The 16,960-nt window shown below is 31.6% G+C and overlaps 2 protein-coding genes and 2 pseudogenes across 4 annotated transcripts; 3 read left to right on the top strand and 1 right to left on the bottom strand.

The window, feature by feature from the left end:
- Positions 1–1,562: 1,562 nt before the first annotated feature.
- On the bottom strand, positions 1,563–2,698 carry LOC100817505 (uncharacterized; annotated as a pseudogene).
- Positions 2,699–3,079: 381 nt separating this feature from the next.
- On the top strand, positions 3,080–3,713 carry LOC100814150 (Werner Syndrome-like exonuclease; annotated as a pseudogene).
- Positions 3,714–7,612: 3,899 nt separating this feature from the next.
- Positions 7,613–10,454, top strand: LOC100813611 (BTB/POZ and TAZ domain-containing protein 1). Of its 3 annotated transcripts, none has more exons than XR_005891176.1 (6): positions 7,700–7,925; positions 8,040–8,152; positions 8,220–8,523; positions 8,598–8,914; positions 9,654–9,787; positions 10,141–10,310. XR_005891176.1 is itself a non-coding variant. In XM_014774807.3 (6 exons), the coding sequence occupies exons 1-5, from the start codon at positions 7,809–7,811 to the stop codon at positions 9,670–9,672; spliced, it is 870 nt and encodes a 289-aa protein (XP_014630293.1). In that variant the 5' UTR covers positions 7,700–7,808; the 3' UTR covers positions 9,673–9,696; positions 10,141–10,310. The 3 variants fall into 3 exon arrangements, 2 of the variants coding, with proteins under 2 accessions (XP_003523120.1, XP_014630293.1); XM_014774807.3 differs by having other exon boundaries at positions 9,654–9,696; XM_003523072.5 differs by lacking the exon at positions 9,654–9,787 and having other exon boundaries at positions 7,613–7,925; positions 10,141–10,454.
- A 4,716-nt stretch (positions 10,455–15,170) lies between these two features.
- On the top strand, positions 15,171–16,938 carry LOC100527085 (uncharacterized). The gene is made up of 2 exons (NM_001251541.2): positions 15,171–15,538; positions 16,504–16,938. Exons 1-2 carry the CDS (start codon positions 15,206–15,208, stop codon positions 16,753–16,755), a joined length of 585 nt encoding a protein of 194 aa, NP_001238470.1. The 5' UTR covers positions 15,171–15,205; the 3' UTR covers positions 16,756–16,938.
- Positions 16,939–16,960: the final 22 nt, after the last annotated feature.

The following is a 16,960-nucleotide window of genomic DNA, read 5'->3' as shown; positions in this document are numbered from 1 at the left end:
ATTTCCTTCTTTTTTTTTCACATTATTTTAGCCTTTATCCTCTAACACCCTTAATTAACGTCATCATCATTTTTTTAAACCCAAAAATGTCCCTCCCCTCTTTTACCAACACAAACAGTTCCAATCTTCATTTGTTAGGGCATGGACCAAGAGGTCTGGTGATCTTGGGTGTGTTTCGTTGGATCTAGTGATGTTGATGGTGAACCCCTCCAAGAATGCAATCCTGTGTTGTCAGATTTGGTGATGGGTTTCAATAGAGACCCCATTTTCTTTTGTTGTCTTTTCAAGACTCTTGAGAAGCTCCATCACGGTGAGATTATTAGGTTCTATGCCTTCTCGTACTTGAGCATGGAGCCTTCATGGTCCTTCTTCCCAAACAACTTGTTACCTTCCTAAAACCCTAGTTGTCGTCGTGGTTGCTATTGTAGGTAAGCTTCCGTCTTCTCTAAATTTCATCAATGTTATTGCCTTCTAAAATTCTACATTATAGTTGTAATTTGTGCAAAAGAAGAAAATGTTCACATCCTTGTTTTTTCTCTATATTTATAAAGAGAATAGAGAACACAATTGAGTCTTAATTTTTTACTCACCGTGAAGCTTGTCAAGTTTTTTTTTCTTCTCAATCAATCTCTTTGTTTACTTTTTTTTTGTTGCGTTAGTAAACTTATATGTTTTTGTGCTGCTATGTATTTTTTATTTTTTGGGATCAAAGCCTAATATATAACATATGAACACTGTCTGAACAGGTTTTTAATGAAGTTGAACAGTGAGACCATATCAATTGAGCTCAAGAATGGCACTATTGTTCATGACACCATTACAAGTTTCTTTTCTTCCTCAATATTTTTTTTTTTGGTGGCATAAAAGTGTTGAACCATTTATAAATAACATATATTAGAGTTGGATTGGAATAGTGAGGCGTTTAATTATTTGCAAGGGTACTCTACTCCTTCTGAAAATTTTCATTTTTTGGGTGCTTTATGTTGTAGGAATTATTGGTGGATGATGCCTTGATGCTGGTTGGCGATTCTAGTGCGCTGTTGGGGAGGGTTTTTGGATGTATTGTTGAAATGTATTCTATGTTTATGATTGGATTATTGAAATGTATTTTATATTTATGATTATTAAAATTATGAAATGAATTTCTTCATGAATATTGGCTCTGTAGAAAAATGGAGACATGAACATCTTGTGCCTAAATGTTGAGAATTTTTTGTAGGTGGAAAAAATGTGCATGTATAATTAGTAAAAATCTCAAGAGAAATTTATATAATTTGTTCTATTAAAGAAAGGATGGGAAAGATACCATTTTTAGCAACAAATAAGTATATTTATTTGCCATACTTAATTTTATTTTCTTCTACGTTTATTGTTTTTATTTTACATGAAAAGACAATAAATACTCAGACATTATCATACAACAACACTAGTGGAAAACAAACGCAAATGTCCAACTAGTATCAATGTTTTTGTTCATATACCCTAATTACAATTAAAGGCATCAACTTCAACTTGAAAGTTATTAAAATGCTAAAAGCATTAAAGGCAAGTTTGCCCAGCGGCTACATGGATCCAATAACTAAGCAAACAGAGCATAAAGAAAAAATCAACAAGATAAGATAGGAGTAACTTCTTATCTTCACTAAGGATATTTTACCGGTCTTAAAAGAAACATAAGCATCAATGCGCACATATTCAACTTGAATTGAGTCAACTCTGATTTCCATTATATTCACCGGCACGAACAGCCTTTGAATCCTCCATATCAAGATCCATCAGCTCCTTTGTCAAATATTTCAGTGCTCCAGAAGAAATTCGAACAGGCCTTTTTTTTCCTTGCCAAGAGATAAACATCTATGCCCTTATTGCACTTCAACCCATAATCATTCTTAAGCATCCTAAGATCGTATATCACTCCAACCCCATCAAATTCAAAGTTAATTAGAGTTCATCAGAAAGCTCCTTAGGTATTGGGAAATCTTGTTCATTCTGAACAATTAAATGATTAGGCACATCTTCTAATTGCAACTTTCATCTTGGACTTTTTAGCAGGCATCCATTCAGTGTCCAATCCAGCTACTCTTTGTTTTCAACATATGTTGATGAAACAAGTTGAATCTTTTCCTATATTGATCATTTAATTTTGTTTCTTAATTTTTTTAGCTGATCAATAAAAGTATTAATAACTCTTAAAATGTTCTTATTTAAGAATAACTTCTAGAAACACTTCCAATTATTGAAAAGTTCTTATTCAAAATGAGGATTTCAAATCTACAATACAGGGAGTATTTGCGTGTGTGTATATATATATATATATATATATATATATATATATATATATATATATATATATATATATATATATATATATATATTCAATTAAGAATGAATTTAAAAAATAAAAAGGATAAGTAATAAAAAATTATTTTTATATTTATCTTTTCGTTTTACAATTTTAAGTCATCCTTAAATTTAAAGTGTACTTTTTTACTGTATTTATATAATATTTTGTACATTAAAAAATTAGGAGATCTTGATGCTCCAGTCCAAGGTTAAAAAAAAAACCTCTAAGCTCAAGGAGCACTTTCATGCAAGATACTAACATTAACAAGGCCAATATTTTAGAATTACTCTATTTACGTACTTTACATACAAGTATCAAAATTTGTGTATATAGTACACACATATTGCCACACATCTCGGCCAACATTTTATGAAATAATACCATCTTTCATTAATTTTAAAAATCTCTCACACATCTATCATAATTAAGAATTATTAACTCTTTTTTTCCTGGATTAAAAACTAGGATCATTTCTTGATTTGTGCCTGTCATCCTTGTGCAGGGTCATGCTATAATCTTAAAATGAGTTTATTTTTAAATATTTTTTGTCATATAAACTAAAGAGTGGTAGATTATTAAAATTGTCACGTGACAAGTCATTTAATGCTCTATAATGGTAAAGAAAGATATAAATTAATGACCCATTTTGCTTGTGCCACCATAATCACTTTGTTAATATTCCTTAGCCCAAATTTTTTTATATTTCTTAACAAAGGTTTCAATTGGAAAATGGCCATGACCATGACAGCGAGTAATAACAACCCAACTGTATTCTTTAACCCAACAACTTCTAAGTATTTGGTATTCTACGATGGACTAACCATTGAAACAATAATCACTTACAAAGGAAGCATAGTAGAAGAATGGATTCAAGTTGTTTCATCGAAGTAGGCAGGAAAACAAAGGGTAGTTGGATTGGACACTGAATGGATCCCTGTCGAAAAGACCAAGAAGAAAGTTGCAATTTTGCAACTATGTATTGAGAACAAGTGCCTAATCATTCAATTGTTCCATATGGACAATATTCCCCAATCCCTAAGGAGCTTTTTGATGGACTCTAACTTTGAATTTGTTGGGGTTGGAGTGATGAAGGATCTTATGATGCTTAATTAAGAATGATTATGGGTTGGAGTATAATAAGGGCATAGATGTGTCCCTCTTAGCAAAGAAAAAATGGCCAGATCAAATTTCTTTTGGGGCTCAGAAATGTCTGACAAAGGAGTTGGTGTATCTTGATATGGAGAAGTCAAAGGCTGTGTGTGCCAGAGAATGGAAATCAAAGGAGCTAACCTAAACACAAGTTGAATATGCGTGCAATGATGTCTATGCTTCTTTCAAGATTGGTAAAATGATCCTGAATGAAGATTAGTAATTATTTCTATCCTATCTCGTTGAATTTTTTCTTTATGCTTTGTTTGCTTAGTTATTGGATCTGTCTGATAGGAAAATAGCTAGCAGCTGGCTTCGAGGCCCAGTACGTCCGAGAAGAGAGACATGAAAGACAAGTATATTTTCATTGATCTGTATCTTATTACATGAATATATTTATACTATGATTCTCACTAACAGAATTGTAATTCTGTGCTAGGGAATATTACAATAACAGAATTGATTATGCTATCTCCTAGAGGTAGACCAACATTATCCTACAGATCCCTTTGCTGCCAGCTCAGCCATGACAAGCATCATTCACACATAGTCCCTGAGGTACGCAGCCTTTGTGATTGTTCTCTTTGTCCTCTCTTCTAATTGCACCCCTGTGTTCCTTCCTAGACCCATTGACTAATGCCTCCTGCACCCCTATTTCGCTATCATCGTCTATCCATTCTTGGGCATATATGTTGCTGCTTTTTAAAATACTTCAATTGAAATTTTTTTATTTTCAAAATTTTGTGTTTGGATAAAAAAAATTAAAATTATGAGGATGAAAAAAATGAATACAAAAAAAGAGAAAATATGGTTGGTATGCTAGTTATACGTATTTCTCTATCCCCCACCCGATCGATAGTTTAGGAGCTCTCCATGAATAAGAATGTAAGAAGAGAATTTTAAATTTTCACATTTTAAAAAGAAATTGAAATTCCAAATTTTTAGTGGTTTAAAATTCTGTTTTAAAATTCTAAAATTTTAAATTCTTCATAAAAAACATCCAAACAATGAATTCTAAATTTCAGAAATTCAAATTCTCTATAAATTATTTTCCTCAATTAAAATTCTCTATCTAAACACACTAGATCTAGTACAAAAGAAAGTGATTTCTCCTCTAAATCTTTTCTCTTTCTTTCTTTTCGGGTTGTCCATTTTCCATTTTTTTTCTTTGCTTTTTCTTTTTATGCTTTTCCTTTCTTTTTACCTTCGTTATTTAGAATTATCAAATCAAGTAATAGACACACTTATATGAATCAAGAATCAATGATTGATACCTTCTTCAGATCATTTTGTAAAGCGGTCTTTGAAATGTCGAGGATTTCTTAGTACCTAACGCCATTGCTTTTCTTCGGCGTTCTCCCAAACATCTTTTACCTCCGAATCAAAACCCTAATTTTCACCGAGTTTTGTGAGTTTTGGTTGTAGCACTAGATCTCCATGGAATGCGAAAGAAGAAGCGATAGGCCAAGGTAATTCAAATTCACTAATTCTTCGTCTCATGTATTTATATATAACGGTGTTTGATTCATTGGACAACCATGATTGAACCCCAAATATTCTTAGGTCACACAGAAGGATCTAGAAATTTTATTCACCAAGTTTTTCTGAGGAAGTGTGAACCATTGGAGCTGAACCTTGCCTTCAGTGGATCTGGGTTTTTCTTCTAGATTCTTCTTTAGTGAAAAGCGAAGGTTTTTTATATTTACTTTTTGTTGTTTTTTTAATTATTACTTGCTTTTTATAAAAAAAAATATTTGGTTTTTCAAAACTATTAATTTTGTATTAGCGAAAAAGAGAAGTAAATAGATAAATGATAAAAAAAAATTACTCTAGCTATCACTTTTTACCAACTTCTTTCATTTTATTTGGATTTCCAAAACTTTTATCTATCCTACTGCTTAATTTTTCGGTGTCCTTTACATCATTACATGCATGCACGCGTGCCTTTACATTGTTTGCATTTGCATGCAATCACTTGTATATTTTTTTTATATATATATATAATCTTAATGCATGTTTGGATGGGAGATTTTAGAAGAGAAATGTATTTTTTAAGTAAATATAAAATTTACTAGATTTTAACCGATGTGTTGCACACGATAAATATAATAGTTAAGAATTTTCATTTGGATTTTGTATTTTATTTAATGTAATTTGTTATATTTTTTTCCTTCGGAAATCCATAAAAATTATTCATCCTTCGATTTATTTTTTTCCTTCGATTTCATAATGTGTTTAATACAACAAAAAAAATTATTTTTTTTTAAAATTTTTTTTGTTTTTGCTGGGTATTTTCTGTTACTTATGTGGCTTTTTGGGTCACGCAGATGACACTTGTGACAAGCTTTTGCCATGGTCACTAATGATGGAGTTCGATCATGTAAGAAGACCTGGTTGTGGTGAGGGTGAATCAAATAGTAAATGGATCAATAATGACAAGGACGTACGAAACTGATGGTGCAGTGAAGAATAACGTAGCAAATCCCACAAATTGCGGACATTTTAATGTTGAGGACCAGAAAAGGAATGGTTTGGTTCTTTCCGTTTTCAAAAACCCACAACTATTATCTCCTCCTAGTGTGCTTTCCGCAAATAAAGATGCTATCAATGAAATTGATGAGTTGCCAAGAAAAACAAAAAAATTAAAAGAAATAACAAAAAAAAATAAAACAAAATAGGTTCTGTGGAATTGATTTCATAAGATAGTTTTGGAAATAAAAACGAAATACACTATTCCTGATTTCATAAAGTCTATACAAACACAGCCCTTAAAAAATTGGTTCTTATAAATCGAATTCTTAATAGTACTATTAAAAAAACAAGTGAGAAATTGATTTGAGAGAATTAATTTCTCACTTTGATATAATATTTTGTATTATTGGGATAAATATTTTTTAAATTTATTATTCAGGTTAATATTTATTTTTTATATATATTTTTGTAAACAAATCTCTGTATAACCACCCTTAATTACATCGTATGTTTTAAATATATGAACAATAAAAACATTAGCATTGAATAGAAAACATATAGTAGAATTTTGACACGTGAATTAGTCCCTTCAAAAATTAATTATGAACAATAAAATTAAATAAAGTACTAAAAATAGATAATTTTTTTATAGAAACTAAAATCTGAAATTTAAAATTCTATAGACCAAAAACGTAATTAATAAAAAAGTATATATTTTTCCCCGTACATTTTTAAACAAAGGCCCTACCTACGTTAATGAGTGACAACCCTTAATGCGCTAACATATCGAGAACATTTATACATATACCAACAATAAACATTTATTATATATACCAACAATGTGGGCATAGTTCACATCAATTTTTTTTTTCTTTAAATGCAAATCCGATCGATGTTCTGATTATTACATAAACCAACACCCACATTTATATATTTGTATTTTATTTTCTTTTCATCTGTCACGTTACATATATCATATTTTACTTTTTTATTATTTATTTTTTTCCTTTCATCTTACGAAAAAAATAAAATAAAAAGAAGATAGAGAAAGCAAGATACAATACGTAACATGACAAATATATATGGGATTAGTATTATGATTGCTTGTACCTTTTTCATTTTCTAATTAATATTCATTCTAATTTATTTTGTTATTAACTTCTCGTTTAAGTCCAAACTAATTGTATGAATAACAAATAAAAATTTTATATTCTATCCAATCTTCCTTTCTTTTTCTTTTTTCCCAATGTTCACTTATAATATGTTTATGTTAACACTTGAGAATTTCATTTTTTTTCACTTGAGATGATCTCATCCCACCAAACTCTAATATTATGTTGGGATGGAAAAAAAATTGTTACTTAGTGACAATTGGCTTCAACCCGCATGGATATTATTACTATTTTTGTTATTCTAATATATATATATATATATATATATATATATATTAAAAACACTTTTTAAAATTTATTATTTCTTTTAAATTAAAAAAAGACACCTACAATAAATGTCAAATCTAACTAAAGGATTAATCTTTATTAATGTTTCGATGAATTAAGATTCAAACTCGTTAATGAAAAAAATATATTCATATTTAATGTTCTACCTTAATTTCGAACTCCGAGAAAGAAGATAAGTGAAAAAAAAAAACACTTTGTTTCATAGTGATTGTAATCGTCCATCTCTTGGATTTTATTCTTATCGTACTTCCTAATGAGGTGGCTTCTATATATAACATTCGTCTTCCTCGTAATTCCCACATGATATACATCATCAACCCCGAAACCAAAACCTCCTTCAACCACGCTAGTTCAACTCAACCAATTACTTCATATTCATATATATGGATTCCCCTGCAGTTTCCTCTATCCACTTTCACAACGCCCATGTCTTACCCGAACCAGACCTTTTTATGCACACTCCCGGTGGTAACCGCATTCCAGCGCACGCAACCATTCTGGTTAATTTAATTTACACCTCTTTCTTTTTTCCTTCAATTCAAATTTTAATTTCGTCACGTTAGTTAACTAATTTTGCATATCATTTTGTCCTGAAATTTAATTAATTCCTGAAGGCTTCGGCATCCCCAGTTTTAGAAAACGTCATTGCGTCCAACCGAGTCGTCAAAATCCACGGCGTTCCCGACGGCGCCGTCACGGCCTTCGTAGCGTTCCTCTACTCCTCCAGGTCCGTAGTTAGTTAATTATAAGTAGTTAGTTATAATTCCTCGCAGGAATTAATAGGGTGCGCGCAGGTGCACGGAGGAGGACATGGACAAGTACGGAATCCACCTTCTAGCATTGTCGCACGTGTATTCGGTGCCGCAGCTGAAGCAGAGGTGCATCAAGGGACTGGCCCAGCGCTTGAGCACGGAGAACGTGGTGGACGTGTTGCAACTCTCTCGGCTCTGCGACGCACCGGATCTCTACCTCAAGTGCGTGAAGCTCCTCAGGAACCGTTTCAAAGCCGTGAAGGAAACAGAGGGCTGGAAATTCCTCGAGAGCCACGACCCCTGGCTCGAACTCGACGTTCTCCGCCTCATGGGCGAACTCGAAAAGGTAATTAATAACATTGTTTTGATTATATTAGTGATTAATGAGGAGTGAAAATTAATAATTAATTAGCTTGGCAGAGGAAGAGGAGGGTGAGGAAGTGGAGGGAGGAGGAGAGGTTGTACGTGCAGCTGAGCGAGGCGATGGAGTGTTTGGAGCACATATGCACGGAGGGGTGTACGGAGGTGGGGCCATACGAGGTGGAGGTTGGACGACAGAAAACGCCGTGCTCAAAGTTCGCCACGTGTCAGGGTTTGCAGGTGTTGATACGACACTTGGGAACTTGCAACAGGAAGCTCAAAGGAGGGTGTTTGCGGTGTAAGCGTATGTGGCAGCTCTTCAGGCTCCACTCCTCCATTTGCCTATGCCAGAATTCATGCAAGGTTCCTCTTTGCAGGTTAACACCCTCTTAATGTTTGATGTATTCTATTTTTTGTAACTAAGTAAAATTCTTAGTTTGCCTGAGTCAGGCTATACATAGTATAAGTCCTAGCAATTTTTTTTTTTTACAGAAATATAGGTCGTAGCACATATAGAGTTAAGGTTTGTGTGTTTGGTAAGGCTTTTTGAAAATTTATAAGTTCATTTCACTAGCTAAGGAAATTTAGTCTTTTTCCACGTGATAACCCAAGTAGAAAATTTTGCTCATTATTTATTTGTTTATTTGTCCTGATATGTTATATAGGGAAACTGTATTTGTATGTGAATTTTGTGCAAAATGTGTATAATAATTAAGACAAAAGAAAAAGTAGATCCATGTTAAGATAAGATTATTGATGTGAAGGAAAGATAACCAAAAAATATTTTTTTTAAAAAAAAATTATATAATTTATGGTATAAGACTATAATTAGTAGTATAACTCTATTATGCAATGGATTTGGCATGCATGAGTTGTGTAGCCTGTACCAATTGTTAATTTCCGTATTTTTCTGCGGTTTGTTTGTTACGTGGCTTACTCGTTAGCTCGTCGACCCAGCTGATATAGATATATATTCAGGGATGAATTTAACTGACCAATCACATCTTTATACGTCTAGTGGATCGTTTGTTATGCATGTACGTTATCTTCTCAATAACAATTGGAGGTTAACCGTGAGGTAGTCATAAGTCATGGCTGTTGTGTTTGTTTGCACAGACCAAATTCAAATTCATAGGATGCACAGGACAGGACCAACACGGTATACAGTTATTACTTATTAGACCCAACTTCAGTTTCGGTATCATGGGTCGGGAACAAGCCAAACATGCGTGCATCAGTGACAGTGAGAGGTCCCCTCCTCAAAAGCCACAAACAAATTAAGATTATTATTATAACCCTAGTTGATGATATACAATACCTTTCAATAATATACTATCATTAAAAAGAAGCAATAATAATGTAGTAACAAACAAGTTGGTCTCTGTCGAACACCTGGGCTAGTGGGACAAGTGGAGGATTAAACCGGCCAGATCGAATAGTATTATTACTATTTACTCTGCAAATTAAATGAAATACATCAAATTAATTAATAATCTCCTACACATCATGTTTTGTAATCTGTAACATTCAATTTCCAAATCGTCTAATTTAACATTCATATTGTGGTCTAGGTTAACCTTGCTGTTTTGGCTGAATGTGACAGGCAAATTCGATTAAAAATGGAGCAAGAGAACATGAAAGATGACGCAAGGTGGAAACTACTGGTGAGGAAGGTGGCCTCGGCCAAAGCCTTGTCTTCCTTGGCGCTGCCAAAGAGGAAATTAGATCAGAGCTAGGGACCATATATATAAATAAATAATGGCAAGTTGTGCCTACATGTTTCGGGGGGATTACAAAATGATCGAGAAATAATGGCAAGTTGTAGTGTTAACATGTCATTAGTATTTCTTTTCTCACGGGTTATAGCCTTATTGGTACCTATTTTATATGAAAGGTATAATATACTCATTGAGATAATCTCTAGTACTTTTCTTCTTGTTTTAATGCTGGGGAAATAATTATAATGAACGAGGAAAGAAAATTTTATTTATTTATATTCTCTTTTCTTCTTGATTTTTTCTTTGATTAAATAAAATAAAGCTAATGATTAATTATGTTTTTTTCCTTCTCTTTTTCTTTAAACAAACATAATGTAAATGTGAATATTTTTTCTAACTAGGCGTTGGTATGTAATTTGTCACTCCACTGCTCTTGTCCGTAGAGAGGAAAAAAATAGAGTGCACGAAATAAAATTAATAGATTAATTAAAATAGATGAAAAATAAAATAAAAATAAAAATAAAATGTAGCACAAAAAGAAAATCAAGAAGAGATGAGAAGAAAGATGTAAATGTAAGCAAAAATAGGTGAAAATAATATGGAAGATTCCATAAATTTCTAAATTATTTACACTCCAATGTCCAAATCATCTCTACCAAACAACAAAATCATTTCCATCTCTCCCATCCTTCCAATTTCTTCTCTAACAACCAAAGCATGTGTCATACTAAGTTCTTTTGATACACTTTTTACGATTGAATAATTATTACATTTTATTTTGTGTAATTTTAAAAGGATCAAAGAGATATCAAACTAATAAGTACTTGGTTTGAATAATATTAGCTAGACTCAATCTTTTTTAAAAAAATCTTAGATTTAAGTTATATAGATGCAAAAATGTGGATTAAGAGAGGAAATCTCATTAAAAGTGACTAATTAAATTTTTCGACAGAAATTAGTCATCGACAAAACTAATTAATATTCCGTATAATCTATATGGGAACCATCTTGAGCTAAATGATGACAACTTCCTTCATTTTCCTATGCTTTTTTTCTTTTATTCCTTTTCTTTGTTTCATTTGGTGAAGACATTGTTGAAGTCTAAACCAAAATATAGGGATGGTGGACCACGAAAAAATTAACAATCTTAGATGTCTTATGGAACAAGGAATCCAGCACATTCAAAAAAAAAATTGAATTTTAAATATGAAGCATATAAAACATCACCCTTTATTAGGGAACAGAGATTCTAGGAGTATACAAACATAATTTTGGATTAAGTTATTCATAATATATGAACATGCCTTCTAAATAATTTAATCTAGAATTATATTTGTATAATTCTGAGAGTGCCAATCCAAAAAGGCATAATTTTTTTTTCTATTTCAGATTTGTCAATCTAGAAATATAAGCAGATTTGAGTAAAAATATCTATAAACTTACCTCAAATATATAATAACTTCGCCAACGACCTATGAGTGAAAGGTGATTGCCGGAGGGAGAGGGAGCTACCCACGAGATGGAGGAACAAAAAGCTGAAAGGAACTTATAAAAAATGGTAAGGGTGTTGCTAGGTGCACCCAGCATTATTGCTGGTGCACCTAGCATTTTCTAAAAATACCAAAACTGCCCATGTGTTTTTTTCGCATTTGTGATGGGTGTGCATGAGGATGGTCCATAAATCGTACGGATCAAGTTGATCCGTAAAGTTGATACGAATCAAGTTGATCCGTATGTTAATATTAAGCATACGGATCAACTTGATCCGTAAGGCTTCTACGGATCAAGTTAAAAGGCTTATGGATCAAGGGTATTTTTGTCATTTATCTTAAGTGCTGGTTGCACCAGCAATAATGCTGGATGCACCTAGCAACACCCAAATGGTAAGGGTCCTTTTGGTATTTTCAAAATTATGGAGATGCAGATAGCAATTTATGAGTGCAGGAAGCAACCGCCTGCTTCATTTCAGTCATTTTTGTATCATACTGTAGATTTTGCTTTGTTGGGCCTTGGGTCGGGGTGTTTGTATCCGGATACTTGTGTCTCAAATTTAATGACAAAAAGAAACTCATTGAAAAAGAGAACCTTTTTAAGTTTTCATGAGAGTAAATATTCCGTACAATTATCAAATCACGGTCTAAGGGAATAAGTTATAGAGAAAAGAGTTACATACTACCACGTAAAAAAATTTAGACAATTATTTAATTATAATTTATTTTGTATGATAAATCTATTAATTTTTAAAATAATTATTGTAAACTAATTTAAACATTATTTATGATTGAACATTAAAGTTATTTTATACTTTTCAGTATATAAGTGTTAAACCGTAAGTTATATTTTTTTTTATATTTATTTGAAAAAACTAACTAAAAAGAATGTAATAGTATTCTACCTAAATCTTATCCATTTCTATATTCTAGAGTAACGTAAAATAACTTTAATCCCGAGGATAATTGATCACAGTTAACATTTAAAAAAAGCAGACCTTAAATTCAGGTTCGGTCTTAAACTTGATCCATAATAGTATCTTACCTAAATCTTATTCATTTCTATATATTATTCTTAGAGTAACGTAAGATAACTTTAATTTTTAGTATAATTGATCATAATCAACAACTTTAAAGGATCAGATCTTGATTCCATATTCTACACTTGATCCGTAATAGTATCCTAACCTATTTTTTCTCCATTTATATCCCAATGATGCGCCTGGTAACTTTTGTTTTACTAGGATGTGGTGCACTCGTGTCTGATTTGGAATCAACTTGACCCATTGTAACTGTACCTTTACGGTTTCATGAAGGGTGCTTAGCCACACATTCAAAGAAAGCATAGTTAAAAAATATGTTTCGACTAGGTCGGTCCAATCGGGATCCGATAGCATAATAGGATCAGTTTGCTTATTGGACCGGCCATACATTTGACACGAGATGATCCGGCCAAACTTAATCGATTTGAAATAAATCCAGTGACTCAGATTGATTTTTAAAATTCGTTTCGTGTTAAAAAGAAAACAAAAAACATTCCAAAAAGCTCTAAAAAAAACCAAGACTTATGTAATTATGTTATTAAATTATTATTTATAAACTTATGTTATTAATTTCTTAATCAAATAATATTAATTATATACTTATATATAATAAATATATATATATATATATAATTTTAAATTTTTTAATATATATCAGATTAAATTGAATCAATTAGTAACCTACCAGTTAAATCACTACCCACTTCTTCAAATGGTTGGACCGGTTTCATAACTTGCATGAAAAGTAAAAAGAAAGAATGAAACATAAGTGTAGTCGTATTACCAAATGCAAATGCCAAAAGGATAATTTACCATTTCAACAACAAAGAGCACTTATGGAAATGCAAACACTTGCAGGTTAGTATGTTTTGATGTGGCAAAAAAAAAAAATATTAATAGTCACGATCAATGTGATGTACCCAACCAATTTTTTAATCCTGGTTCATTTTGCATTTCCCTCTATAATATGTTATTACGAGATTCAATAAATAATATAATTAAATATTAATTGAATAAATATTTATTATATAAATATATATTTATAATTAGAGAATAATAGGATTAGATTATTTTTGTATAAGGTGTTAGCTGTTTTCATAAGATATCTTAAAGAACTTATAGGAATAACGTAACAAATAATTTATCAACATAATATAAATCCTCAAATCCTCACATAAATAAGTATATCACAAGATAAATCCAAATAATTTATAAAGAATTTGTTAGAAATGTACCCTAAATAATAAATTACAACATATGTGTACTTAAAAATATATACTAAACTAGGGCAATTTTATAAAAGAGAAAATATTAAATTCTTAAGATTTCAATGTTAGAATCAATTGACATTTTTTGACCGTATTATTGGTGGATGAAATATTCATGGACTAACATATGTCAAACTAATTATTTTTAGTGAATTTTTTTAATTAATTAATTATATATATATATATATATATATATATTCATTTATTAAACTCATATCTAAAACTTTATTTAATAGTTTTGAATTCAATTTTATTATACATCGTAACAGTAGAATGAATAAATATAATTTTTTTTTGGTTGAATGAATCAAGATAAATCTAATTGTCTTTATTAAGTAGTAAAACAATACTAACAAATCTAATTGTAAAATCTACTTCTGTTTCTTTTTATTTATCATTCAAGTTATTTTGTACAAATCAATAAATGTAATAAGTTTTTTATTTTAATAAAATAGTTGTGAATATTTCACAATAAATATTTGTATAAATTAATTAAAGATAAAAAAATAAATATGAGTATAATTAATAAAAATTAACGTGATCTTAGAACTTACAAACGATAGATAAATAGGAATATAATTATTCTAAAAATTCGACAATTAAAAAGGAAGGAAAGAAATAATTTAAAAGTTAAAATGAGAGACATCTTTTCATATTTCTCTACGTGGAACACTAGCATTTTTTTTATAAAAAAAAAGTGGAACGTGGTAATCAACTTGACCAATTAATGTATATCTTAATGTATAATCTTACCATCCACACGTTCGAAAGTAGGAAGGAAAAGGAAAGGAGGGAAAATAGGCGAAGCAGTCAAATTGGCAAAACCAAAAGGACAAATACCATTTCAACGAAAAATCTAGGAAAATGCAAATGCATGCTTGTCTCTGAGAGAGACACTGAAGACAAGTGGATTAATAAATTATTAATGTCCTCGAACCAATATGGTGATGCACCCAACCAATTTTATAGTCTAGTTTCATTCGGTCCCTAGTCACCACAACGCGTTTCAGCCATGGGTTGCGTCATTATCAACATCAATCAATTAATTAATTAATATTTAATGTCATTTGTGTTACTATAAATTTGTGCCAAATAATTCAACATTGTTCTCTCCATCTACATAACACCTCAAATTCTGTGATTCGGGTAATGGCCACCAGTGGAGGCGATGAGGGGCAGAACAACCCTGCCCTCGACCCGGATTTGGATGCTCCGGATGACCCGGATCACGAGTTCGCTGAGTTCGGGTCGGGTTGCTTCTGGGGTGCTGAGTTGGCCTTTCAGCGAGTTGTGGGTGTGGTGAAGACTGAGGTTGGTTACACTCAGGGTCACACTCCGGATCCGAATTACAAACTGGTTTGCACCGGAACCACTAACCACGTTGAAGTGGTTCGGGTCCAGTTCGACCCGAAGGTTTGCCCCTACAATGATCTACTCGCTCTCTTTTGGTCTCGGCATGACCCCACTTCCATCAACCGTCAGGTACCTAAATTACCCCAATATTCACATTACCTACGGGAATTATTGTATCATGTATATGGCTAATGAATTTTTAAGGGTTTTTTTCTTCTTGGAAATTTTTATAAATACAATGATAATTTTTGTGGCTGGAAATTTTAGCTGTTCTTTGAAGCAACAAAATTTTAATTTTATAGCTATGCATACTTGTGGAGTGAAAGACTTAGGGTAAGATTTTTAGATTTTTTTTTTTTTTTGTGTATCCAAGAGGTACTTAATTCTTCTTATTTGATACATAATTAATTTTTCTTCCATTGGATGAGCCTATTTTGGATAATGTGATGTTTCCAATTGTGATTTTATGTTGAAGTTAAAGATACAACTCAAATTTTGATTAAGATATTTAAGTGTCAAATCACTTGTAAAAATTTTTTTAAAGATATATTAGCTACAATTTTCGCCACAACATTAAGATTTTTGGGTTTTTCATAACTTAAATGCAATTGCAAATTGTGGCCATATTTGTCTACAATTTCTTGTAGTATCAAGGATTACAACAAGATCACAATAGAGATCCCAACTGCAATTTAAAACCTTACACAAATATTTATTACACATGTTATTAAGGTGAAACCTTAAAATTTACTTCTTTACTGTAACAAAAACAAAAACACCTTGAAAACTATATCAATTTTGTTACTCTAGGATGTAGTTCCTTGGTTGCATCTAATTTTTAATTTGATAGCTATGTGTATGGAGTGAAAATTTTGGTGTAGTTCTTTAAGTTTTTTTCTGCGTTGTTGTCCAATTAAAGTTAAAGCTTCACCTTTACAAACCTTTTATTAAGCGGATCATCCTTGAGGTGAGACTTCAATTTTCTTCATAAACACCACTAAATATGGATTGTCTTTTGTGGAGGATATTCTTCTTCCACAAAACATGTTATATTCTTCTTCTTAGTTATTTATTTATGTGTATAAAAATCTCAGGGCAATGATGTGGGTGCACAGTATAGATCAGGAATATACTACTACAACGATACCCAAGCTCGTTTAGGCCAGGAATCAAAAGATGCAAAACAATTGGAACTGAAGGAGAAGATTGTGACAGAAATACTTCCAGCAAAGAGGTTTTACAAAGCAGAGGAATACCATCAACAATATCTGGAGAAGGGTGGAGGTCAAGGCAACAAACAATCCGCAGAAAAAGGCTGCACTGATCCCATCAGGTGCTATGGCTGATGAATGATGATCACTTTCTTGCTGCACACTTCACCATGTCTGGCTTCTATCAGCCATCTGTTGTGTACTCCAATATAATAATATTATCAAAAATAAAATAAGTCATGGTGTATCTTCAGAGTGCTCATATTGCAATCTGGACTTTAGTTGATCAATTTGCTATTCATATAAATGCTTTAAAGTAAAAGTTATCATTTTGCATGAA

Source organism: Glycine max, chromosome 4 (assembly GCF_000004515.6).
Source record: "Glycine max cultivar Williams 82 chromosome 4, Glycine_max_v4.0, whole genome shotgun sequence".
Lineage (NCBI taxonomy): Eukaryota > Viridiplantae > Streptophyta > Magnoliopsida > Fabales > Fabaceae > Glycine > Glycine max.
The sequence above is the reverse complement of the archived record's forward strand: the minus strand, read 5'-3'. Positions and strand labels throughout refer to the sequence as shown.